The sequence below is a fragment of the Sylvia atricapilla genome, chromosome 20 (assembly GCF_009819655.1).
Source record: "Sylvia atricapilla isolate bSylAtr1 chromosome 20, bSylAtr1.pri, whole genome shotgun sequence".
NCBI classification, from domain to species: Eukaryota; Metazoa; Chordata; class Aves; order Passeriformes; family Sylviidae; genus Sylvia; species Sylvia atricapilla.
The window spans coordinates 6,246,505-6,272,284 of NC_089159.1; the positions used below are offsets into that span (position 1 = coordinate 6,246,505).

At 58.0% G+C, this 25,780-nt stretch overlaps 2 protein-coding genes and 1 long non-coding RNA gene across 7 annotated transcripts; 2 read left to right on the forward strand and 1 right to left on the reverse strand.

Moving 5' to 3' along the window:
• The first annotated feature begins 1,620 nt into the window (after positions 1–1,620).
• On the forward strand, positions 1,621–7,972 carry LOC136370086 (apoptosis-inducing factor 3-like). Its single transcript, XM_066333320.1, has 18 exons — positions 1,621–1,733; positions 1,801–1,910; positions 1,997–2,106; positions 2,504–2,548; positions 2,630–2,711; positions 2,836–2,948; positions 3,337–3,423; positions 3,635–3,726; positions 3,911–4,041; positions 4,583–4,698; positions 5,097–5,168; positions 5,511–5,574; positions 6,019–6,095; positions 6,177–6,294; positions 6,403–6,501; positions 6,874–6,949; positions 7,353–7,457; positions 7,582–7,972. Exons 1-18 carry the CDS (start codon positions 1,672–1,674, stop codon positions 7,622–7,624), a joined length of 1,602 nt encoding a protein of 533 aa, XP_066189417.1. The 5' UTR covers positions 1,621–1,671; the 3' UTR covers positions 7,625–7,972.
• A 2,015-nt stretch (positions 7,973–9,987) lies between these two features.
• Positions 9,988–13,623, reverse strand: LOC136370087 (uncharacterized). 2 transcript variants are annotated; one of them, XR_010745117.1, is made up of 3 exons: positions 13,432–13,562; positions 10,740–10,794; positions 9,988–10,381 (listed from the first exon to the last, which is right to left on the reverse strand). It is a non-coding gene; the product is annotated as an uncharacterized lncRNA (long non-coding RNA). The 2 variants fall into 2 exon arrangements; XR_010745118.1 differs by lacking the exon at positions 10,740–10,794 and having other exon boundaries at positions 13,432–13,623.
• Positions 13,624–13,688: 65 nt separating this feature from the next.
• Positions 13,689–25,613, forward strand: WDR81 (WD repeat domain 81). Of its 4 annotated transcripts, none has more exons than XM_066333315.1 (11): positions 13,689–13,800; positions 14,583–18,131; positions 18,341–18,448; positions 18,556–18,746; positions 20,514–20,704; positions 20,928–21,093; positions 21,221–21,386; positions 21,693–22,391; positions 22,537–22,682; positions 22,837–23,016; positions 23,907–25,613. In XM_066333315.1, exons 2-11 carry the CDS (start codon positions 14,591–14,593, stop codon positions 24,231–24,233), a joined length of 5,715 nt encoding a protein of 1,904 aa, XP_066189412.1. In that variant the 5' UTR covers positions 13,689–13,800; positions 14,583–14,590; the 3' UTR covers positions 24,234–25,613. The 4 variants fall into 4 exon arrangements, with proteins under 4 accessions (XP_066189412.1, XP_066189413.1, XP_066189410.1 ...); XM_066333316.1 differs by having other exon boundaries at positions 13,691–13,800; positions 14,580–18,131; XM_066333313.1 differs by having other exon boundaries at positions 13,704–13,800; positions 14,477–18,131.
• Positions 25,614–25,780: the final 167 nt, after the last annotated feature.

A 25,780-nucleotide genomic window follows, 5' to 3' on the forward strand; every position in this document is an offset into this window, starting at 1 on the left:
GTCTCATGAATTGAACTGCTTCTCAAATGATCCAGCCTGCACTTATCCAGCATCCTGCACGTGCCTTCTTCTCCGGGTCATACCCACCAGAGGGTTTTTATCCTCCCCGCTGCTGGAGTTGGGAACATGCTGCTGGCAGGGAGCTGATCCCTGTGGATATCCTGTTCTGCAAGGGAGATGATGGAAGCACGCTGTTGGTAACTTTTCCTCCCGTTAATTTTTGAGACGTATTTTAAGTTGTGAAACATATTGACTGTGAAAAAGAGATAAGAACAAGAGGAAACACAAACAGTGTAGGTGTTACTCCTGGTTTTTTTTGCAACTCCCACTTTGTTGTAAAAATAGCCCAGCAAGCAGCACCCTGCTCCATGCCATCCTTCACGGGCCAAAGGATGATGGGATCATGTGCCTGGACATTGGGGACTGAACCACGAGCAGGGCTGGCACTTAAGGCACGTGCAGAGCTGCTGAAAACTTCAATGGAGAAAAATCCTACCGAAAGATCAAATGAAAGAATTTTAAACGTTGTTGAAATACATAAAAAGTAGCAATATCATTCCAAAGCGCTGCAAAAATACCTTGTGTTGAGCTGGAGTGCTTTCCATCAGGAAAAGGGGCAGTGGGAAGGGACCATGGGATATCACTGAATGCCCCTGAGTTTCTGCTCACACTGCCTGTGACACACCCTATCTTTACACCACACCTGTGCCATAATTCCTATTTGCCCTCAATCCTTTTGCAACTCTAAACCCCAGCAAAATACCCTTAATTAGGCCCAGGCCAATTGCAGAAATCAGATAAAACACCCTTGCAGGCGGCTGCTTCCAGGAGCTGCATCTCCTGATGGATGGGAACGTTGTGCAACGTGGGGAGAGCATCACCAGCTGTGGGCTGGCAGTGGGCAGAGCACTTGTGGTGAGACACCAGGGTGGCACCTCACAGGAGAAAGTCGCAGACAGAAGCAGTGGTGGCTCTCTGACCTTGGGGACAGGTGCCTGAACCCTCCTGGCAGGACCAGGTGAGTACCCATTGATGCTGCTTCTAAAACATCTGGGATCAGGGAAGCGGTGCAGGGAGGATTTGCAGAAGCAAGTCACCACCCTACACCGAACCCTGCCTTTAATGACCTTCCCATGCTCCATTTCTTGCTTTTTTTTCCCCTCCAAAATTGAGAGGGAGATTCCTAATCAGCCTCTCAATGCCTGCTAAGGCAGGGAGAGCAGTGAGGACCAAGGGTGTTGGCTGTTTTCTAGCCCAGGAGGCATTTTGGGCAGGGATTAGTGCTTTCACGGCAATTATAACAATAAATAGCATCTCTGCATAAATGTTGGAGAGGCTTTGGAGAGGCTGAAGCATCTCTTTAGACCCAATTTGAGGGAGACATGGGCTATAGCAGCAGCACCTCCCCATAAATAATTATATTTGTTTACAAGAGCCATTAACCACATCTACTCACTCACCCTGCACTGCAATTGAGTTTAATGGGACACGGGGCTGCAGACGAGAACTTGCTTAATTCAGAGGAGAAAAGGGCAGAGAAATGGGTGTTGGGTTTGGACACAAAGTTAAAAAATGGATGTTTTCCACCAGATTAATGTCATTTTGCTGCTTCATCAGAAATTTGGGACCCTTGGAGCGCCTGACACCGACGTGCTGCCAGCAGCCACCAGCATGGACTGCGATGACACCATCACTGAAGAGGTCTGCAGGGAGGACGACGTTGGGGATGGACAGTGAGTGCCTGGGGGTGAGGGTGGGGGTTTGGGTGGTTCTGTGCCCACCTCTGCACCTCTCCCCCAGGCTCCTGGAGGTGGTGGTGGCTGGCTACCCGGTGCTGCTGGTGAGGAACAGGAAGGAATTCAGTGCTCTAGGCAGCAAATGTCCCCACTATGGTGCCCCACTGAGCAAAGGTAACCCTGGCTCAGGGCAAGGGGGGAAAAAAAACCACCTTGGGGAGGTTTGTTCCCAGTGCCCAGCTCGGGGGGTTCTCTTTCAGGGGTCTTGAGAGGGGAGAGGCTGCGCTGCCCCTGGCATGGGGCCTGCTTTAACATCAGGACTGGAGACATTGAGGAATACCCTGCTCTGGACTGTATCTCCTGCTTTAAGGTGACTTCTTGTTCTCCCATCTGGGTGCCTCTCACAAGCCCCCTGCCCTGACCACAGCTCTGCCACTCAGAGCTTCAACACAAGGGATGACTCTTGGGATGATTCCTTGGGATTATGTAAATCCCTGCCCTAAAGCTCCTTTCAATCAAAGGTGATGCCATAGATCCTGGTATTCCTCAGAGCCAGCACAAGTGCTTTTGGAAGGAAAAAGAGGATTTACAGCTCTTCCTCAGTGCTCTTAGGATGAGGAGAAAAGCTCCTGAGCTCCTCAGTATCATGTGACATCCAAGATCAGAGTCAGAGACAGATGGCTCACTGGACCAGGATCTCCCAGGGGAGTTCCTACCACAACCTCATGGATGCAGCATTTAAAAAAATTCTCCTTCCCCTCCCTCAGGTAACAGTGGAAGATGGAAAGGTGTTGATTACAGCAAAAAAGAAGGTACTGACCTTACCTGCTGTCACTGAGCACAGGCAGCACCTTGGGCTGCGTGTGACTTGAGCATTTTGCATTTTGTTGCAGGACCTGGAAAGCAGCCTGAGGGTGAAGGACATGAGCAGGAGGTGCCTCTTCAACAAGAACACGGTGCTGCTGCTGGGGGGAGGTCAGTGAAGGGATCTGAGCTCTGCCCTCTCCACACACACTGGGAGCTGCCACTCTCCTCTCCAGGGAGGACTGAGCTCCTCCTCAGTGACATGTCAGAGGGCTGAGAGGAGCATCTCTTGTAGGTGTGGCTGCCCAGGTGTGTGCAGAGACCCTTCGCCAGGAGGGGTTCACTGGCAGGATCATCATGGCCACCAAGGAGAAACACGTCCCCTATGACAAGTCCAAACTGACCAAGGTTTGTGTGAGGCAAGGGCAGGACTGTGCCTGGGCTCCCTGGGCCACACTCATGGCCAGGGACAATGGAGAGAGCAAAGCAGGAGTGCTGAGGCATCCAAAAGGAATAGGGGTGTTATTTCCAGGAAAACGTCTTTTTCCTCACAGAAGTCTTTGTTCAGAGCCAACATAAGCTGATGTTTCTATCTCTTTTTATTGAGTTCTTCCCACTAAAGCTTGATGGGTTTTCTGAGGTGGGAACAAGGTCATGGGGATGGGGCAGTGTGGGGAGTTGTGATTCACTAATGCAAAATTCACCTCTTTTACAAACTGACTCCACAAGAAACACTTCAGAAGAATTGCTGTCTCTGTAAGAAGTGCTTCATTTCGTATTTTTGTTGTGTTTCCAGGAAATGAACTTGAAACCTGAGGACATGTACCTGAGGAAACCTGAATTCCTCAAGGCTCAGGACATAGAGTTCTGGCCAGAGAAAGAGGTACCAGAGCAGCTGAGCTCAGTCCTCAGTGGGTGATCCTGTTCCTGCCGTGGCGAGGGTGTAACACCATCCATGGATGGACCTGTGGGAAGTGGGAGAGGACCCCAGCACCCCTCATCTCACCTGAGTGCCCAGAAACAAGGCACACAGGCACAGGGAAGACAGAGGATGGATCAGAGGTACCCTGATCTGTGCCCCCTCTCTCCTGCAGGCAGTGTCCGTGGATTTCCAGAAGCAGAGGGTTTATTTCATGGACGGGTCCTCTCAGAAGTACCAGCAGCTGCTCATTGCAACAGGCTGCCAGTGAGTGCACAAAGTGTCTGCCACACACAGGATTTTAGGCAGAACAACACTGGGATGTAGAGGTGGAGGTAGGAAATGAGACGAAAGGGCAGAATGGAACGACACAGCCGTGGGTTTGTGCTCCCTTCTCGTTCTTTCTGTTTAATTTATATCATGAAAAGCATCTGGATTCTCTCTCTTTCAGCTCTAGTTTCCTCAAAGTCCCAGGTGCAGACCTGCAGAACATTTGCACCCTCCAAACCCCAGAAGAGTCCAGCAAGATCTTGAAGCTGGCAACTGGGAAGAATCTGGTGATTGTAGGAGCTTCATTCATAGGTACCAGGCTGGAGTGGGTGTCAAACCATCAGTGGGAGCCTTCAAACCCCCTTCTGTTGGGTGTGCACATTAACTGCAGGCCCTCAGGGAAGGGTTGTTCCTTTTCTGCCCGGCTGGGATCCTCCCTGGAGCTGCTGGGGGTGTGTGTTACGCAGCACACACTCATTCTTTCCTCTGATAGCCAGAAACTTGGAGAGCTATAAACAATTGCTACACATGGATAGAGGGAAATGTGCCTTATGAAAAGGTCACTGTCCTCCAGAGGAGCTGGATTCCCTAGAAGCATTGGGAAAGCTAAGGCACAGAAAGGGAGTTATTTTGTACATAACCAGGAGCTATTCTTTGCATGTCCTAATATTCAGGTCTGTGTGCAAGAGAACAAAGAGTGGGGGGAGCTAAATATCTCAGCCCAGAAATGCGTAGCAGAGCAATTCAGCACTGGCAGCACTTCAGATTTGTTCTCCTGGAAGGGGAGAAGTTTTCCAAGGGTGCAGGCTCATGCTTGCAGCAAGCTTACCTTGGGCATGCCTCTTCCTTGCAGGAATGGAGGTGGCTGCCTTCCTCTCAGACAAGGCTGGAACCATCTCAGTGGTGGAAAGAGAGGAGTTCCCTTTCCAGCACGCCCTGGGTCCTCAGGTTGGAGGTGTCGCCATGAAGGTGAGGAAAAACCTGAGGCTGATTTCTAGGATGGGGAACACATGATATCCAAGGAGCCCAGGGATCCACATCAGCCCAGGAAACCTCGCCCCTGTGCTGAGTCATTACTCTGCATGCCCAGCCTCTGTCCTCACCCACGGGCTCTGCACACACGGCTGGTCCCAATCTTCCCCCACACACACATCAATTCTTCCTCCCAAACCCACCTCACACCCCAGTCCTGACCAGGACTGCAGAGAAAAGTCAGGCTTCCAGGCTGCCTGCATCAGCCAGGGACACAAATGGAACCTCCCAGCAGCCTGGAGCAGCAGCAGAACTGCCTGCCTGGGTTTTGGCTGGGTACAGCTGTTTTTATAGCCTGGAATTTCCTAATGAATACTCAAACCAGTCCTTTTCAGATGCTGCAAAATAAAGGGGTGAAGTTCCACATGAAAACAGAACTCTGTGAGCTGAAAGGGAAGGATGGAAAGGTCAGTCATGCCTTTGTGATCCCTGAACTGCTAATTTTAGGGGAAAAAAAGCCCAAGTTGAGATATAACCCAGTGCCTACATCAGGCTTTCCTCTCCCATGTCTGGACCCTCCCTTCCTTTTCACTGAGCACAGCTCTGGGCTCAAAGGGCACCGGTGAGTGTTCTCATCCCGGGGACAACAGCGTGATTTTCTTTTACATTCCCAGCAACACACATTAGTTGGACAAGGTGATCCAAACCTGGGGAAGAAAAAAGACAGCAAAGAGCAAAGCAGCAGGGAGGCTGTGGGAATCAGGGCAGAGGTTTTAACTCTTTATTGATGATCCTTCCTTCTTTCCTAGGTCACAGAGGCTGTTCTTGCCAACGGAGAGAATCTCCCTGCAGATGTGGTGGTGGTGGGAATAGGTAAGAGACCCCAGCTGGGAGAGGGGGGCAGATTTGGGAATGGGGACAACATCCAGCAAGCCCAGGGCATCACAGTTCAAATCCAGGACACCATTCCCTGCAGTCTCTTTCCCACCCTGTTATCATCCAGCCTTTCCTCTTGGCCCCAAACACCTGGAGAAGTCAGCAGCCCATGAGCACACACTTGGCAGGAGGAGAGGAGCTGGTTACACTCTCACTGTGCCTTTGGCTCTTGCTGAGCTCCACAGGTCCCTGCTGCACTACCAGAGCGTGCTGTGTCCTGGGCCCTGGTTTTATTGCCCCTGCAGTGGCTCAGCACCAGCCCAAGCACAGCTCACTGCTCCAAGTGCTCTGCTCCAAGCAGGAACAGGAACTCTGAGGCCAAATTTCCTCCCTGCCCCTGCAGAGCTTCTCTGCATTTTGTCCTTTCTCCTCTCCCCACAGGATCAAGCCCCAACTCATCGTTTCTGAAGGGCACCTCCATTGCCAGAGATGACAAAGGTGCCATCCTGGTGAATCTGGTGAGTGCCAGCTGAGTATCCACTCCACACCCCATCCCCCTTCCCTCTCCTCACTGCACTAATCGCCTTTTGTCCCATTAGCACATGCAAACCAACATCCCGAATGTCTTTGCTGCGGGGGATGTGGTGACATTCCCGGTGGCACTGCTCGATGGGGACAGGTCCAGCATCTACCACCAACAAGTGGCAGAAGCCCATGGTGAGGGCACAGCCACCTTCCAGCTCCCTTAGAGATGGGAGTGGGACAGAAGGGGACGATTTTGAAGATCATTGCAAGAAGAATATTCTGTGTGTTGGTTCATCACAGGTCACTGTGCTGCTTTAAACATGCTACAGAAAGGGAAGGAGTTGCACACTGTTCCTTACTTCTGGACCACGATGCTCGGGAAAAGCATCCGCTATGCAGGTAGGAAGGGGCAGAGAGAGGGGAACACAGCTTCTTCCCACCAGCTGGGTCTGGGGCTTGTAAACAAGCTGTGGTTGCAGAGTTCACCTGGAGCAGCTCAAGCTCTGGACTGGCTGCCATGGTAAGTTGCAGTCCTGGGCCAAGAGGTCACCCAGAGCTCTTGTTCTTTGCTGATCTCCAGTGGCTTAGAGGTCACAGAGGAAGAACTTCCCTCTCTAAACCAAGGAGAGGCTTAAAGTCAGTTCTGCTAGTCCAGGGCCTTCATGTCTGCTCCCCAGGCAGTGTCCCCTCTGCCCCTGCCCACACTGGCTCTGAGGTGGGATGGGTGCCAACTGCTGTGCCAGGGCTCCCTGAGCAGGCTTTCTCTCACAGGCTGTGGGAAGGGATACACAGACACTGTTGTGAAGGGCAGCCTGGAGCAACAGAAATTCCTGATCTTTTACATCAGGTGAGTGAACCCATGGCCAGTCTGTGCCCTGGAAAGAGTCCTCTCTCTTACAACCTGCAGGGGTCCCACAGAGGATCCACATCTCCTGGCTGCTGCTGGGTGCTGAACCAGAGAAAACCGAAGCAGAGCAGGGAAGGAGAAGAGAATAAACTCAGCTGATGACACCAGCCGGGCAGAGAGCCTGGGACACCTCTCCCTCTGCCCCCACTGCTCCCAGGCTCAGTGCCCAGCTCCCAGCAGTGCCAGGCAATCTGCCACGAGTCCCTGTGCATCCTGCAGCACCAGCCACCCTGCCCTGAGGCCTCTGAAATACAGCTGCTCCCTGGCCACTGTGCCACGGGGATGCTGCTGTGCTGAGCTGTGTATACTGAGAAGATCCACGTTCTTCCTCTTTCCATTCCAGGGATGGCCATGTGACCGCAGCTGACAGCCTGAACTGTGACCCCATGGTGTCCCTGATTGCAGAAGTCTTGTACTTGGGGAAACAAATCTCCAAAGAAGAAGCAGAGTAAGTGACGTCCTGACTGAGCTGGTGGGTGGCTCTGTGCTGTTCCCCTTGTCAGCAGAGCCCGCTGAGAGACACAAAACCAAGAAGAGTCACTGCAAATCCTCAACCTTCCTCTTGTTTTCAGGGCCTGTGACATTGGCAACATCCCCTTGCTGGCACAAAGCTAAGCTTGGTGTGTGTCCCTTGTGAGGGGCTCACAACTGAGTGCTAACAGCTCCACATCCTTCCACCCTGGAGCAATAAAACCGTCAGCAAAGCTGAACCCAGCACCTGCATCTCGTGTTTGCAGACAGCCCTTGGCTGTCCACCTGTGCTGGGCAAAGCTCAGCAGAGCTGCTGCTCTGCTGGGCTGGATGAGAGGAGGATGCCCATGGCCTGGGGCTCAGCTGAGGGTCTGAGCTGACAGCAGCCACCACACATGCACAGATGCACCAGCCAGAGACACACCAGCTCCTCTTGTTCCTTCTCTGTTGGCAGGGAGCTGTCATTTAGCACACCGGTCACGCTGACCTTCTCCTTTGCAAAAACACATTTTCCCAGCAAGGGGAGCTGTGACCGAGACAAGCTGCTCTCCCAGCAGGGAACGAGGTGGGCTGTGTGCAGGAACTTGCACAGAATACCCTGCCCCTAAGGACAGGGGGATGCCACCCGACCTGTCAGCCAGCAGCACCTGCTGGCAGTGTCACTGCTGTCTCACATACTTTAGCTGCTGCAGCGTGCAGCCAGCCCCTCTGGCAGAGCAATCCCAGATCCAGCCTTTCCTGCTGTGCCCCTGCATGCTGGATGCTTGGAGGAGGTGGCCAGTTGCTGGAGGAAAGAGTTACTAGATTTTTTTGCAAGGCAACAGCAAGCGAGGCCGTGCTTTCTACAGGAAACCTTGCACTTACTCACCAGTCACATGGGGCTGGGCAGGAGGAAGGGTAAGTCCCAGGAGCCGGGCAAGTTCCCACAGGGACACTCACTGACAGCCCAAATCCCCTCTGCTTTGACATGAAGTGCAGGATACCCTGAGCCCTCTGCTCAGCAGGTGAGATACTGCAGTGCTGCCTTTGTGTTAAACACCCAAATTTGTCTTCTGGCACCTCGCACATGAACTTGACCTGAAATATAACGTTTCGCATTTCCTGACCTGGCCATGGGTTGGGTGCTTCTGCTCAGAGCAACCCGTTGCTATGAAAGAGACACACTTTTAACCAGGAAGGAGCGGGGTTTCAGCAGCACGGGTTGTTCCTTTACGACAGAGAACGCGTAAATTTGTGAGGCACACGGAGCACACAGCTCTTATACGGATCAATCCGTGCTGCAGAAGAGGGGGAGCATGGCCCAGGAGCTGCTCCTCCCTGCCCTCAGGCACCCTCCACACCCCCCACCATGACTTTCTGCCCCTCAAGGACTCCAGAATGTGTTGGGCACTGAGCAGGTGCCAGCTGTTCTGCATGGACTTGCAGCCAGGCAGCTGTGGTGGAAGAGACGGGCTCTGCCTCAAGCTGGAGAACTGATCCAAGGGCGTTCAGCAGTCCCACTCCCTCTGGGTGACAACCACCCCGAAGAAACTCAGCTTCTTGTAACCACCAGTAAGGACACACCAAGCACAAGCAGCTTTCTGTAAAAAAGGAAAGACCCCAGGAAAACAGATTTATTCTGCTTCAACCACTTAATGGACACCAGGCCACTTTCTGTGCTTTGCTGGGTGCCAGAGTTTGGGAGCAGCCCTGCCTTGGGCAGCTGCAGCCTGGGCAGGCAGATTAAGTTGAGATTGTGCAGACATTTCAGCACAGGGCTGTTCCTCCCTGCCCGCCCTCGGAGCTGGGATGAGCCGTGCTCTTTCTGGCAGGCCCTGAGCAGCAATGCCTGGACACTCCCCTGGTTCCCAATCCCCGAGGCGGCCGGGGAGCTGGAGGTCCCTGCAGTCCTGTGGGAAGGCCGGGGGTGCAGAGGCTCCCTGGAGCCCTTACTGGGAGCTCCCCTCTCACTCGGAGGAGGCCCTGCCTCGCACTAGCCCTGGAGAGCAGCCTCCAAGTTCCTTCTGCGACAGTCTTCTGCTTCTGTTCACCAACGAACCAGAGCCTGGACCGGGGAACAGCCCACTAAAGTTCACCACAGGCCCTGTGAGTGCTGCTCGCTGGAATACCTGGAATGCTGGCACTGCTGGGGGCCTCCCAGGGACAGAGGTTCCGGGAACAGCCGTCCAGGGCTGAGCGTGACTCGGCCCTGAGTCACCGTGGCCCAGTGGCCCGGCCCCACCGCGCCCGGCCCGCAGCAGGGCAGCGTGGGCGTGCAGCCACCCTCTCCCCAGGCTCCATCCCACTGCCTGGCACGGGGCAGGATTAATCCAGCTCCTGAGCTCAGCAGCTGGTCAGACCTGTGGGCTACGCCCAGCCTCTGGCCCAAGGCACCTAAAGGATCAACCCTCCACCGGCAGATCACAGAGTGGCATCAACTGGGGACACAGCTCTGGGGCTGTGGCCCACCCAGGGTCTGCAGCCCCCACCATCTTCCCACAGGCAACAAACTTCCTAAAACCGAACAGTTGAGCAAAACAATGTTTAATGCCTCTCTCAGTCTCCTCCAGTCATCTCCCAGGTCAGTGCCACCCCACTGAGGGGGGAGACACGGTTTGACAGCCCTGCTGGCATGGCTGCCTGGAATCCTCCAGCCAAGGCTCTGTCTGGAGGCTTTGAGGAGACTTTCTTCATCCCGGTCGGACTCATCCTCAGCCCTCCAATCCACAGGACGCTGCAGAGTGGCTCATCCCGGTCGCTCAGGGCACGGCTCTGGCTGGCATCCAAGGTCCCAGTGACGAGAAGAGAGTGGCTACATTCAACAGTTCTTCAACTGGCAGCTTTAGCTACTGGAGAAGGACATAAAGCTTGCCACTGAAGAACTGGTGCTGGTTAGCCAGGAGCAGGGTGGCACGGCAGCACCTGGGAAGGGAACACACATTTCAGAGCTCAGTGCCGAGCTGAGCTGTCACCCACAGCAGCTTCTCTCCCTCATCCCAACACTGATCTATCATTCTGTCCTCTCCCCAGGGACATCCCCCCATCCAAGGAAATCCAGAGGCAGCTCCGACCTCAGCTCTCCCCATCCCTCCCGTTCCCAAAGCAGGCAGTGCATGAGCTCCAGCACCTACAGCCAGCCCTAAAGCACGAGTGACAGGCAGGGAAATCCAAGGCCATTTCTGCTGGAAAACAAGAGATAAGGCAACCTGCTCGGGCAGGGCCCGGTGGCTGCAGCAGAGAGGCCACTGCAGGTAGGGGTTACGGCGTTCCCAGGGCTCACCTCGGGCATCCATCAGCGCTGGCAGGGTCCCACCTGGACAGGGGCCAGCCACTTCCTGACGGGGAAGACACTTTGTCAGGCGGCTGCTGCCAAGCCACCGGCGGGGGAATTTCAGGCAGCCCAGCCGCTTTCTGAGTCGTTTTGTTGGACGGTAAGGACATCAACCGCGGGGCTGGTGTGGGACCCCACCGCTTTCCCCTCGGCCCGGGAAAAATCCCTTTTCTACAATGCTCAGCGCTTTTTGGCTGCTGGGGATCGAGTTTTGGGAACCCCCTGGGAAACCGGGTATCCTGGGGGACAGATGGCAACGGGAAACATGGGAAATCCCCGGGGGGCCATCACAGCATCCTCCCACCAGCGTCGCCCCAAAGGCACTGGGGACCCCGGCCGGCCCGAGGCCCGGGGGAGGCCGGAGCCCGGTGGGCGCTGCGGGGCTCTCGGTGCGGGGCCGGTAGCCGGGGCGCAGCGGCGGCGGCGGGGCCCGGCGGGGATGCCGAGCATTCCTGGCGTGCCGGGTACATCTGGTCCGGATTCCAGCGAGCTGGTCCCGGCCCTGCTCCACCCCCGCCGGCCCGTGAATCAGCACCCGCCGCCGAAGCCACCGGCCCCGCGGGCCCCGCCGGCACCGAGGGCCGACGAGGGGGGGCCCTGTCGCTAACAGGGTTCCCACCCAGCCCTTCTCAGCCCCGACACACCGCAGTGGCTCCGGGAAAGGCCCCGGTGGGAGCCCAGCCCGCTAATAAAAAACGCCGTGCCCCCAGCTGGTGCCCCTCTCCCGGTATAACCGGGTCACCCCGCCTCCCCCAGTGTCTCTCCTCTCGGTAAAACCAACTCCCCCCTCCCCCCTAACGGAGGCAGCTCCCCCCACGCCGCCCCACGGGAAACTCGCTCCCTCCACTTCCCCCGGGGCACCCCGCCGCCCTCCCGGCCCTCCGCTGCCTGGGATGCTCCGCTCCGTGCCCACGGAGGGGAGCGGCCGTGGGTCAAAGTCTGCCCAGTCCGGTCCCGGAGTGAAGGTCACCCCCGGGGCGGCCACCGCCCGTCGCGGGGAGGCCCCGGCCGCGGCCCCGCCCGCCCCACCGGGACCCCCCGGCGCGGGAGCCGCATACGGGCCCCGGCCCCAACCCCCCCTCTCCGCCCCACCGACACCGGGGGCGAGGCCGCCCGGCCCAGGCGGCGCCGCGGAGCCCGGCGAAGGACGCGGCGCGCCGCACCCCCCATGGCCGCCCTGCCCCGGGGAAAGGTGACCTTCCCCAACGGGGCACGGTGGAGCCCCTCAACCCCCGGAGCACCGAGGGCGACGCGCGGGGCTTGGCCACCCTTACCGCCCGTCCCAGCGCGGTGCCGGCGGACCCACCTGCGCGGCTCGGCTGGGCCCGACTTGGCCCGGCGCCGGCGCCGCCGCCCCGCCGGTGCCGCCCCGCCGGTGCCGCCCCGGCCGTGCCCGGTGCCGGTGCCGCCGCCTCCCCCCGCCGCGCGCCGGCTCCGTCCCGGATCAGCTGGCGGAGTCATGACGCAGCCGCCCCCCGGCCACGCCCCCGACCACGCCCCCGGGCCAATCGCCGGCCGGCACCGCCGGCGCGCGCCGCGCCCGCCCCCGCGCCGCGATTGCCGCCCGCTCCAGCCAATGGAGACCCGGCGCTACCCGCGGCTCAGCCAATGAGAAGGCGAGCCGGGCGCACTGCCCCGCCCACCCCGCCGGGGGTGAGTTTGGCTCCCTCCCGGCCGGGCGGCGGTTGCCTTGGGAACGGACGGGGCCACCCCGCCGCGGGACATGCCGGGAGTCGTAGTGCGGCTCCGGGCTCCCGGCATGCCCCGCGTGCTGTGAGTTGGCATTTTCAAGCGGGTGAAGGGGCGGCGGGGACAGGGCGGCTCCGAAGGGCCTCGACCCTTCCTCGGGCCCCGGGCGGGGCGTGGCGCCGCCGCGGGCATGGCCCGGCCACCCCCGCCCGCCCTCGGGCGCCGCCTCACTGTGCCGGGGCTGGTGACACAGCCCCGATTCCGAGAAGTTGCTCTAAGTCCTCGACCAATCAGAAGTGAGCGCTCCCCGCGCCCACCAATGGCCGGGCGCGAGGGCGTGGCCGAAAGAACTCGGCTGACCCCGATGACTTGGCAGCGCCGCGCGATGACTGGACAACTTCTTTAAAGGGGCCGCGCCCGTCGGACAACTTTAAAGGGCAGCGGCGGCCTAGCCTGACACGACCAATGGCGCTCACCCGCTGCCCCGCCGGCACTCCCGGCGCTGCCGCTCCCGCCCCGCGGGGCGAGGGTCTGACCTGCGGTGCCCCTTTAAAGCCGTTTCCTGCCCTTCGTCCCAGTAACAGCTGATTGCAGCGGGACAGGGCCGGGGGGCCAATTGGCGGCCGCCACGTCCCACCCACGTGACTCCCACGCGCCGCCGCGCCATGCGGCGCTGCCCGGCGGGAGCCCCCGGCGCCCTTAAAGGGGCCGCGCGCGGGCCGGCCGCCCGTGGCTGTCGTGACCGTGTGCCCCGTGGGTACTGCCGCACCTGCCGATCCCGGAGGCCGGATACCGCCCGGGTAGCGGTGGGAGGACCCGGTTCGGCTTAGGGGCATCGGGGCCGGCAACTCCCGTAGCGTGCGGTGCCTCGCGGGGCAAAGGGCGGCAGGGTCCCGGGACGGTGGGGCTGGACCGGCCCCGCTGCCCCGCGCCGGCTCCCCCGGGCACTCACCTGCCGCCGGTGGGGTCCGCCCGCCGCGGGTGGGGACCCCTTTAAGACCGGCTGCCTCGTCAGCGCGGCTCGCCCGGCTCCAGCTGACAGCCCGGGGCGCCTCTGACGTCACGATGACGTCACGGCCCGCCGTCCCGTCACGCCCCCACGCGCAGCCCCGCGCCCCGGCCGCGCGCTCCCGCCCCGGCCCCCCGGCCCGCGGCCGCTGGAGGGAGCCCGGGCCCGGCCCCGCGGGGCCCCGCCGGGAGCGCGGCCCGGCCCCCCCCGCGCACATGGCGGCGCGGCGGCCGCATGTGACCGCCGTCACCTGACCAACATGGCCGGGGCCGCCCCCGCCGCCGCCCGCCGCGGCTGAGCCGCCGCCGCCAGGTAACGCGGGGCCGCCGGGGCGGTGAGGGACCTCGCGGGGGGATGAAGGCTTCCCGGAGCGGCCCTCGGGGCCGCGGGGCTCAGCCCGGCTCTGTCGTTCTCCCGCCGGTAGCGAGGGCCCTGAGGGGCCGGGGCCGCCTGGGCGGCCGTGGCCGTGGCTCGGTGCTCCGTTCTGTGAGCATCCTCTGTGTCGCTCCCGTGGCCGTTCTCTGGGGCCCTGGGGACTGCAAAGATCCCTTTGTGTCCCCAGTACGGGGAGATCCCATCGTGTACTCCCTCCAGCTGCGGAGATGCCGTTGTGTCCCCACCACCAACCCTGAGGCTGTAGATGTCCCGTCATGTTCCTTTTCAGTTCTTGGGGCTGTGAATGTCCCACTGTGTCCCTCAAGCCTGAGGCTGAAGAGGTGCCATCACGTCCCACTCCCTGGCTGTGGATGTTCCATTGTGTGTGCCCCCACCAACCCCATGCCCACAGAGGTCCTGTCCTATCCCTTCCCCAGCACTTGGATGTGCAAGTCCCCATCGTGTCCCCCTGAGAGGGGCTGTGGAAGCGCCACCACATCACCCTGCCTGGCTGCAGAGATCGCACCTTGTCCCTCACAGCCAGGGCTGGTCCTTTCTCAACCCCCACGCATAGACACAGTGACTGAGCCCTTCAAACCAGCCTTTTTTTTAGGTGGTGCCAATGGGGAAGTGAGACTTGCTGCTTGCTGGGGAGAGCAGGGTGGTTCTTTGCCACTTTGCTCGCTCACAGCCTGTCTGGGCCGCCTTTCTCCCAGCAGAACCCAGCATGGAAAGCTTCCTGCGGAGCGTGGAGAAGGACCTGAACATCGACCGCCGGCAGCTGGCCCCCGAGAGGACCCACGTCACCGCCTTGGTGCCGGCGAAATGGCTGCAGAGCCTCAAGGAGCGCCGGGTGCTGCCGGCGGCCTGCCCACGGCCCGAGGGGCTGAGCGAGGTGGAGCTCAGGACCTTCCTGCAGCACTCTGTGCAGAAACTCCCGGCGGGCTGGACTCGGGTGGAGATCCACGGGCTGCGGAAGGCCCGGCTGAGGTACCCGCTGCGGGCACAGCCCCCCGAGCAGCGCTGCGGCGGCGGCGTGGACAGCCTGCATGGCTTCATGCGGAGCGTGGCCACCCAGAACTACCACAACCTGTGGGGCCGGGCTCACGGGCTGTACGCGCGGCCGTACCGGCGCCCGGACGCGCCGCCCACGGTGCCAGCGCTGGACGCGCTGAGGGCTGCCCTGCACAGAGCCTACGGCTGCCCCGTCCTCCAGGTGGGCAGGAGCGTGCCTGGCACGTCCCCTGCCAAAGAGAGCGTGGCTAAAGGGGTGTCCTTGTGCCCCAACGTGCTGCAGGCTGAGGCGTTGCTGGAGTCGGCCGACGTGCTGTACATCATCTACCCCTATGTGCAGTACTGTCTGCACGACGTTGTGACCTTCAGCCCGGCCAAGCTCACCAACAGCCACGCCAAAATCCTCTTCCTCCTCTTCCACGTGCTGCAGGCCATGAAGGCTTGTCACCAGGCGGGTCTGGCTTGTGGAGATTTCTCTCTTCGGGACGTGGCTGTGGATGAGAAGCTGTGCAGCCGGCTGCGTGTGAACTTGAGAGGGTATGAGGGACCCGGGGAGGAGGAAGAGAATCTGGAGGGTGGTGTGGAACAAGAGGGCAAGCAAAACTGTGTGCAGAGGCAGGAGGTGACATGTAGTGCCTGCCAGAAGGACCTCCGAGACCTGGTGTTGCAGTGGGTGCACGGGCAGGTCAGCAACTTCGACTACCTTATGCGTCTGAACAGCTTGGCTGGAAGGAGAATGGGAGACCCCAATTACCACCCGGTTCTTCCATGGGTGGTGGACTTCACTACCAAAAACGGCAAGTTCAGGGACCTAAGGAAATCCAAGTTCCGTCTCAACAAGGGGGACAAGCAGCTGGACTTCACCTATGAGATGACCAAGCAGGCGTTTGTTGCAGGGGGGTCGAGTGGGGAGCAGCTCCACGTGCCCCATCACATCTCAGACGTCCTCTCAGATATCACCTACTACGTGTACACGGCCCGCAGGACACCCAAGGCAGTGCTGTGCTGCCATGTGAGGTCCCAGTGGGAGCCCAACGAGTACCCAGCCAGCATGGAGCGCATGCAGAGCTGGACACCGGACGAGTGCATCCCAGAGTTTTACACAGACCCCTCCATCTTCCGCTCCATCCACCCGGACATGCCCGACCTGGATGTGCCCTCGTGGTGCAGCTCCTACGAGGAGTTCATCGAAGTTCACCGCATGCTGCTGGAGAGCCGGGAGGTCTCCCAGGACCTGCACCACTGGATTGACCTCACCTTTGGCTACAAGCTGCTGGGGAAGGATGCAGTCAAGGAGAAGAACGTCTGCCTCCACTTGGTTGACAACCACACGCACCTGACGACCTACGGGGTGGTGCAGCTGTTTGACCAGCCCCATCCCAGGCGCATGGTGGGACCTGCCTACACTCCTGCTGAAGCTCCAGCCATTGCCCGGCCTCTGCTCCAGAACATCCGGGAGACTGTGGTTTTGGAGGACATCCAAGGCCAGGTGACAGATATGGTCAACGGGCTGGTCCTGGAGGCTACTCCCAGTGAAACCACCTGGTCTGTGGAGAAACCCTTCGCTGGTGAGGATGATTTGGAGCAAGGCACGGAAGCCCTGGATTCAATTACTGCTCCTGGGAGAGCCCCTGACCAGCCCTGTGCGCCTGTGCCTCCAGCACAGCCCCCCACCCTCCCTGCTTATGCCACTGACAGCAAATCCTCAGGGGTCCGACCGCTCCGTCGGAGCAAGGCAGGGGCTGTGGATCAGCTCGACATGAAGATCACCCTTCCTGAAGGCTTCAATCCGCTCCAGGCCCTGGAGGAACTGGAGAAATTGGACAATTTCCTGGTTAAAGGCTTAAGCAGCGAGATGCAGCTGATGGAGCAGCGGTGGGAAGAGCCACCCTTGGGTCTCTCAGACCTCTTCCAGAGGGACATGCAAGCCCTGGGCATCCTGGTAGCTGAGATTATATTTGCAGCGAGGCTCCGTCCTTCGCGGCCCGACGCATCGCTGTTGGAGCGGTTCCTGATGGTGCGGAACCTCTGCCGTTACCACCCCAAGGAGATCCCGGCCCCGCTGCAGCACGTGCTGCACGTCCTGCTGCAGCTCAGCGTGCCCGTGGAGAAGCTGCTGAAGAGCAGGCTGGGCAAGGGTGCAGTGCAGCTGTTTGAATACAAACCCATCTCCCAGGGCCTCCCCCCACCCTGTCCCACGCAGCTCCTCAGCCCCTTCAGCTCCATTGTCCCCTTCCCCACGTACTTCCCAGCTCTGCACAAGTTCATTTTCAGTTATCAGGCAAAGAAGATTGAGGATGAAGGGCAAGGCCGGGAGCTGGTTTTCCAGCTGTGGCAGCAGCTGGAGGGAATCCTTTCTGAAATCACTCCTGAGGGCCTAGAGATTCTTCTGCCTTTCATATTGTCTTTGATGTCTGAGGAAAACACTGCTGTCTACGCAGCGTGGTACCTCTTTGAACCCATAGCTAAGTCCCTGGGGCCCAAGAATGCCAATAAATACCTGCTGAAGCCCCTGATTGGAGCCTATGAGACCCCCTGCTCCCGCCACGGCAGGTTCTACCTGTACACAGACTGCTTTGTGGCCCAGCTGATCGTGCGCCTGGGTCTGCAGTCCTTCCTCCTGAACCTGCTGCCCCACATCCTGCAGATCCTCGTGGGCATCGAGAGCTCTCGGGAGGAGAGCAAATCCTTCCTGGGCACTGCTGAGGACGATGAGAGCGGAGGGGAGAGCCCGGTGTCGTGTGTGTTTGGGGAGGAGATCAAGATGGATGTGGAGCACAGCTCTGCTGCACTCGACCTCCTGGACTACACCTCTGGGGTCAGCTTCCACGACCAGGCCTACCTGCCTGAGGGTGAGGACTTCCAGAGTGGCCTCTACGTCGGGGAATCCCTGCAGCCCCAGGAGCAGGAGTCGCTCAGCCTCGGCCGGCTGAGTGACAAGAGCAGCGCCAGCGAGGTGTCCCTGGGCGAGGACAGACCTGCAGATGGGGACTCCCAGAAGGACAAGAGCAGCTTGAAGTCGATGGACAGCAGCCAGGACCTGAAGCAGAGCGAGGAGTCGGAGGAGGAGGAAGAGGAGCACGAGGAAGAGGAGCACGAGGACGCTGCGGTCGATGCGGAGCTGACGGTGGTCGTGGATGCTGCTGGGGCCTCTGTGGATGTCACCCTGGCTGATGACAGCAGCGAGCCAGAGGATGGGGAGGGAGAGGAGCTGCCAGATCACTCTGATGACAAAGAGCAGACCATACTGCTGGGTAAGACCCTGCCAGTGTCCAGACTGTTGGGCAGAGCCTCAGGAGAAGCGGGTCCAGATTTGGGGGTGTTTGTGGTCCCAGCTTGGGATGAAACCAGGGTAAGAGGCCAGGACTGCCTGTGGCTCTGAGAGTCAGGGCCGAGCAGCAGGGGCTGATAGCTAATCAGTGCCGTGCTGGGCACTGTCCTTGTGACTGCTGTTGTTTTGCAGACACAGCCTGTAAGATGGTGAGGTGGCTCTCAGCCAAGCTGGGCCCGACTGTCACGTCCCGTTTCATCGCCAGGAACCTGCTCCGGCTGCTCACGTCCTGCTACGTTGGTAATGCCTCTTCCCTGGGTCCCAGGGTGGGCTGTGCCCCTGGTCTGTCTGCTGGTGGTTTGGGTGTGGCTGCTGCTTCAGCTCATGGTGTGTTGTTCTCTGGGCAGGCCCCACCAGGCAGCAGTTTGTACCGAGCAGTGACGAGAACAGCCCCCTGAGTACAGGAAATATCTACCAAAAGCGGCCTGTGCTGGGAGATCAGGTGTCCAAGCCAGTGCTGGCCTGCCTCATGCACGTGGCATATTTGTATGGAGAGCCTGTCCTCACCTACCAGTACCTGCCCTACATCAGCTACCTGGTCAGTATTGCATTTTTCTCCTCTCTGTTGGGGCAAGAGCTGTGTCCAGGCACAAAGGGAAGATGTAAAAATAATAGTCCAGCCTCACCAGGAGCCTTCTGCATAAAAACTGAGCTCTGCTGGGCTCTGTCTGGGCCAGTGTGGGCTGAGTAGCTCTGGCTGTGTTGGCTGAGAAGGGCAGGAGAGGCACTTTCACCTCCTGCCACAACTCCAGGCTGCTCCCAGCAAAGCACACAGCTGTGTTCATACCCCTCTTTCCCTGTCAGACCTTGTGAAAGCAGAGAAAAAGCTTTTCTGTGCCCAAACAGAGCTGGCACAAGGGTGGGATTGTGATAACAGGCAGGAGGAGCAGCTTATGCTGCTGTGAGACTGCTGGAGTGAGTGTTCACAGAGGTCTGTGTGGGTAGATAGGGGTGAACTGGGAGGAGACCAACAGGTTTTCAACTGAATAAAAAGCACTGGCAAGGCTCACCAACTTCTCAGCTTGAAGTTCATATCAAGGAGGAAATGGATAATGCAGCTGTTTGAAAAACTTAATTTTTCATTTAAAAGAAAAAGGTTTTGAATGTTTTAAACAGGCTTATTTTTCGTATTGCTCCCTCTTTAGTGGTTGTAAACACTTTGGTTATGGATTCTCGTTTAAATGGGAAACTTCAGTAGCTTTCTGATAATTTAAACATAGAGGAGAAGAGGCCACAGCTGTTCATTTAGAGAAAACAAAAAGGCATTGTCAGTTTTTCCAGTGTTGAAGGGGAGATTTTTCAGGGGAAAAAATCCCATTTTTCAGCAAAAAATCATTCTCCACCCAGTTGCAATCATAGCTCCAGCTGTTCTGCTTTGCTTTCCTAAGCTCATTGCTTGGGGGCACGGAGGGGATTAATACCCCTGTGAAACAGCATTTGGCAACCTGATACTGGAGCCATGGAACTTGCGGGTCACAAATAGGATAAAGTCAATCCTTCTTGCAGGATTTGGCAGGGTGGCTATTTTGTGAGAGGAAGAGCCTCTGTGATGAGCTGGAAGATGGCAGGTGTACAAGAAATATAGCAGGAACTGGGAATTGTCTGTGGGTTTTGTTACTGGCTCTCTTTTCTTGGGTGTTTGATTTGTCTTAGGAAATAGGACAATCGAGAAAGAAATATTTTCGTGTTGCTGTTGATGTTATTAACTCTTTGGCACTGCCATAACAGCAGCAGTACATTGTCAGCAGAAAAAGGATGTGCAGTTCTGCCTCATGAAATTATTAGCAGCTGGATTTCTAGAAGTCAGCAGCAGGTTTGCCTGTAATTTGTGCTTCGATATTTCGTGCTAGGACTGTTCCTCTGCAGACTGTGGGATGAAGACACTTATTTTTGCTTTTAAATTGTGTGTATGTAAGGCTTTCCCCTCTCTCTGTGCTGGCAAATGATGTTCTGGGGTGTCCAGGGTGGTTTGGGCCAGCGTGGGGTTGATGGTCTGGCTACTGAGCTTCCCACTTGTGGGGGTGTCGTACTCTGCAGAGGAAATCTGTGAGCTCAGAGGTGTCATTCCCCATTTTCTCCAGGCTCATCTCTTGTGCTGATAGGTGCCTGTCAGCTTTTGGACTCATCCCTTGAGTGCTGGACACGTTTTGCTGTTGAGATTCGGTGCTCAGGTTCCTCTCCCAGGAGCCGTGAGCAGCAGTGCTGTGCTGGGTTCCAGGCTGAGCTGAGGTGACCCCCGGGGTCACCTTTGCTGTGTCCTGCTGGGGAGGTGGTGGCCCTGGCACTGAAGGAGTCCCTTCCACAGGTTGCACCTGGCAGTGGTTCCGGCGGGGTCCGGCTGAACAGTCGGAAGGAGGCCGGGCTCCTGGCTGCTGTGACACTGACACAGAAGATCGTGGTGTGTCTCTCTGACACCACACTGATGGACATCCTCCCCAAGATCAGTCAGGAGGTGCTGCTCCCAGTGCTGGGCTTCCTCACTTCACCAGCTGTCGGGTAAGTGCTGCAGGATTGGCACAAAATCAGGGATTTGGGAATGGTTCTAGGGGGGCCTTAATGCTTCTGGGGCTGGGGGGGTGTTTCTGCTCTCATGTGCATCTCCTTGCACTGGTACACTGCTGAAAGCATTCTGATAACACAGAAAAGGCAGGAAAGATGAGGCAGAGGATGGAAAATAGGGATATGTGAAGGGCAGGCTGGTCATGGATGTCCTCTTCAGTTTCCCTGGTGGAGCCCAGGCCCGTGTTGTCCTGTGTGTGAAGACAATCAGCCTCATTGCCTTGATCTGCCTGCGAATTGGGCAGGAGATGGTGCAGCAGCACCTGAGTGACACAGTGAGGAACTTCTTCGGGGCATTCTCGCTGCTTCAGGAGCTGCAGGACCAGGTCAGTGCTGTAGGAGATGTCCTCCTGCACTTCCCCAGATGGGGGAATGTGGTGGGCATACCTGGCTTTGTTTGTGTGGTAAGAGCATCTCATCTTGGGGTTTATCTGACTTGTTTCTCTTGCCCAGGGGTTGACAGCAGAGTCGCTGAGCAGCTGTGAGGTGTCAGTGATGGAGGTGCCCCTTTCAGATGGGAAGCTGCTGGCCCTGGAGCCATCCGTAGTGGTGGAGTTACAGAAGGTGTTCAACCCCGAGATGGCCTACATCACCTACATCCCCTTCTCCTGCTTGCTGGGTACGCCTTGGCCAGCTCCAGGGATCTGTGAGGGAGCTCTGTGCTCTGGGCGTGAGGGCTGGGCCTGAACTCCAGGGCAATCAGAGCTCACAGGGCTGCTGGGGGAAACCCACAGCTTCTACAGCATGGATTTGGGTTCTACAGCATGATCCATGGGTTGGGAGCCCACTGGACTTCAGGCTGCCTTGGCTGGGAGCAGATGTAGCTGACCTGGGGGAAGCTGTGCCCACCTCCCTGTGTATGAATGGGGATGATGAGCTTGGGGACATTGCTTCTCTTGCAGCCACGTTGTCTCTGTCTCCTCAGGTGACGTTATCAGGACGGTTGTGCCCAACCACTCGCTGGTTGAGAAGCTGGCCAGCCTCCACCTGGAGAACGTGAGCCCCCAGAACCTGCAGGCTGTCGGCCTGGAACAAACACCGAGCGTGGTGGGCTCAGACCAAGACCCTCGAGGGGCCGAGCCCTTCTCCAGCCCCCAGGAGGACACTCAGTCGGGCACTTTTGGGAGTGTCCTGGTGGGGAACCGCATCCAGGTGCCCGTGGACACGCAGCGGGAGGGTCTGGGCTTGCTCCGCCTCAGTGCTGGCACTGATGGATTCATTCCCAGCTCGTCCAGCGAGGAGAACGCCCTGAAGCACGACCTGCCCCGCAGCACCCACATGCTGTGTGGGAACTGGCTGGCCTACTGGCAGTATGAGATCGGGGTGAGCCAGCACGACCCCCGCTTCCACTTCCACCAGATCAAGCTGCAGAGTTTCTCAGGGCATTCCGGGGCCATCAAGTGCGTGGCGCCGCTGGGCAGCGAGGATTTCTTCCTGAGTGGCAGCAAGGACAAGACTGTGAGGCTTTGGCCGCTGTACAACTACGGGGATGGCACCAGCGAGGTGCCCCCGCGCTTCACCTACGCCGAGCACAAGAAATCCGTGTTCTACGTGAGCCAGCTGGAGGCACCGCAGCACGTGGTGAGCTGTGATGGCACCGTGCACATCTGGGACCAGTTCACGGGTAAGCAGGGGAAGGGTGAGGGGCTGGAGTGAGCTGGTCCAGCCCCTACGAGGCTGAGTTTGGATGGTTCCTGTTAAAAACCAGCACAGAACTGGAGGTTTGCTGTGTGACTCGTCCTGCCATAATATCTGTCATCTTTTCACAGGCAAACTTCTGCGGACTTTTGATGAGCTAGACAGCAAAGTCCCCATCACAGCTGTGACCACCATGCCACCTCCCTATCACAGCATCTCTGTGGCCAGTGCAGACTCCGTGCTGAGGTTCATTGACCACAGGAAGCCGGGACTGCAGGTAGGGATGTGGTGCTCTGTGAGTCACCTTCCTCCAGCGCTGTGCTTAATGATGGGGTCACAGCTGGCCCAAAGCCAGCTGTGGTGGCTCTGCTTGTCCTTTAAATGCCAGCTCCCCTGAGCTTCATCCCCCAGCTGGACTGTCTGTCTTGCAGCACGAGTTCCGCCTGGCCAGTGGCGTGAGCGCGGGGCTCATCCGCTGCCTGGCCGTGAGTCCGAGCGGCCGCAGCGTCATGGCCGGCTTCTCCTCCGGCTTCATCGTGCTGCTGGACACCAGGACGGGCCTCATCATGAGGGGCTGGCCTGCTCATGAGGGAGACATCCTGCAGATCAAGGTGAGAGGCTCAGCTGGGATCTGGGTGGGGCCTCATCGATGCTCTGAGGCTGTGTGGAGCATCCTTCCTTCAGGGTCTGTGTGCTGCATCCTTGCTCCATCCCTTGCAGTGTCCCTGAGAGGCTGCCCAAGCTCTCCTGCCCCGTGGTTAGTGCTGCTGCCAGCTGTTCTTGGTCCAACTCGTGCTGCCAGAGTTCAGCCCTCTTGGGTTTCAATCCCTGCCAGGCAGGTCTGCAGCAGGGGCAGGGAGGAGTCGTGGCTCCCGTGAAGGAGCAAATGTGTTGCTTTCTCCACGGGGCTCTGGGCTTCCCTGGGAGAGTGTTGCTCTAATGAGTAACTCTTGTCCATATTTACCCACCCCAGGGAGCAGTGCTGGGTCTCCAGTGTCCTCGACCCAAACATGGGTTAAACAAAGTTCAGCAGTGTGGGTTGTTTACCCTCTCACTAGCTCCGCTAATAAGCAGCTCCAGGCTTCTCCTACCCTCAGCAGTATTTTCAGCTGTGAGAGAGCCTCCCTATTCCTTCCGAAAAGGAAAATAGTTTGACAGGTGATTTAGTGGAAAGGGAGACTGCATGGTAATCCCTGTACCCACTGCAGTGGTAACAGATGATGAATGAGTTGTGTTGGGTGTCAGAGTGTTGTTGAGAAGAGGCCCAGCCCATCTCTTGGAGTAGATTGCCAGCTACCAGAGCGTCCTTTAGTTTGCAGTGTTCACCCAAGGCCTTGCTAACATGCTCAGTACCATCAGCTGCTTGGAAATGGCTCGGACTGTCCTGAGGGATTGCACTGTGACCATTGGATCACTGGCAGCCACCTGCTGCTCTCATGTGCAGCATCAGAGTGTGAGTTTTTACATAAGCATCAATTCACTGGCCTTTCCTCTCCTGCAGGCTGCAGAGGGCAACGTGCTGATCAGCTCCTCTTCAGATCATTCCCTGACTGTGTGGAAGGAGCTGGAGCAGAAACCTTTGCAGCACTACAAATCTGCCTCTGAGCCCATCCACGCCTTCGACCTCTACGGTAACGAAGTGGTCACTGGCACTGTGGCCAACAAGATCGGGGTCTACTCCATGCTGGAGTCCTCAGCCCTGCCCACCAGCACGACCAAGCTGAGCTCAGAGAACTTTCGGGGTACACTGACCAGCCTGGCAGTGCTGCCCACAAAGTGCCACCTCCTGCTGGGCTCAGACAACGGCATCATCCGGCTCCTGGCGTAGTGACCCCCGGCCTGGCAGCCTGTGCCTGTCCCACAGGGCTGTGCTGGAGCTGGGAGCCAGCAGCATGGCTTTTGGAGGAGGCAGAGTCAGATGTTTCTGAGCAGAGGATGCAGGGGGAGGTGTGTACTTGTTAGGTCTCTAACCTCTTTCTGTTATCTTGAAAAAGAAAAAAAAAAGAAAAAAAAGCCATAACTGAGAAACCTCCGCTGCTGCTGGGAGAGATATTGGGCGTTGTAGGTCACTGTCACCCCTGCAGAGAGGCCTGGAGCTTTCCTAACCGTGTGTGCCTGATCCCCAGGGGACTGTGAGCTGCCCTCCACAGTAATAGGGACCACAGGTACCCTTCCCCCTTCAGTTAAGGGGTAAGAGGTGCCTCTTAACAAAACACAACAGTTTAGCTACTGCCACCTGCACTTCCCCTTCCTCTCCTGAACCAATGAACAGCCCCACTGGGATGGCAGAAGCTGGGCCTGGGAGCTGCTGCCTTTGGAGCTGCATCCCCTCCTCCTGTGGCCAGTGCTCAAAGCCCAGAGGAGTGCTCTGTGAACTTTAGGCTCTGCCAGCTGAGTTAGAGCCTGCATAGGAGGAGGAGAGGTTCACCAGAGCCCTTCTGCTGCCATGCTGGCTCCAGGGCAAGGACTGGAATGGAAGCCAGCCAAGGTACAAACCCCATCTGCTCTGCCAGTTCCTGTAGGAATGGGCTGCTGCAGTGGGGCAGATTGGGGTGGGAATGTGACTCTCTAAGGAGGCCAGGACTAGGTGCTTCCATGGGGATTTTGGTTTCTGGAGCAGTGGGGTAGGGCTGTTGTTGGTTGCTGCCCCAGCATCCCATGATGATGTAAGGGATGAGGAATGCCATGTGTGCTATGCACTGGCAGTGATCCTCAATAAATCCTAATCCTCTCCTTCGTGCTGGTCAGGCTCCTGGGGAAGACAGGACAACAAAAAGGTGCTCAGTTTCGTGCCCTCCTGCCCTTGTAGGGTGAGAGACAGGAGGCAAGAATCCAGCATGATCTCTCTTTGGCCTTTCCTTTGTGACAGCACTGTCTGTCCCCACCCCAAGGGCACAGGGGGTGCTCTTTTCCCCAACAGTAGGAGCAGTTTCTTCCTTTCCATTGCAGCCCTTTTCCCACCCATCCTTCAGCCTAGCCAGAGCCAGTATCAGGGGAGCAGGAAGCTCTTACCTTGGGCAGAAGAGGAGCCTGCTGTGGGTTGTCCTGGGAGGGGAAAGGGCTTCTATCCAGCTGCAGCTGGGGAGGTGAGTGGTTGGCCAGTGCTGTCCTTCCCTACCCAAGGGGAGCTCTCAGTCCCGTGTTGCCTATTAACCATTTGCAATAGATGTAAATATTTACTTCTAATAAACTCTTTGAAAGAGCTGCAGAGCCCTGTGTGCGTGTGTCTGTGTAAGCTCTATGCTGGAGGGGCTGAGTGAGCTGGCTGCAGGTCTCCTGCTGCTCAGCCAAAGTGACACCTCCTCCTTCAGCCTCCTCTTGTGTTCTAGGGCAGCCCTGGATGTAGGATACAGCTCTGCTGCACAGGATTTGCTT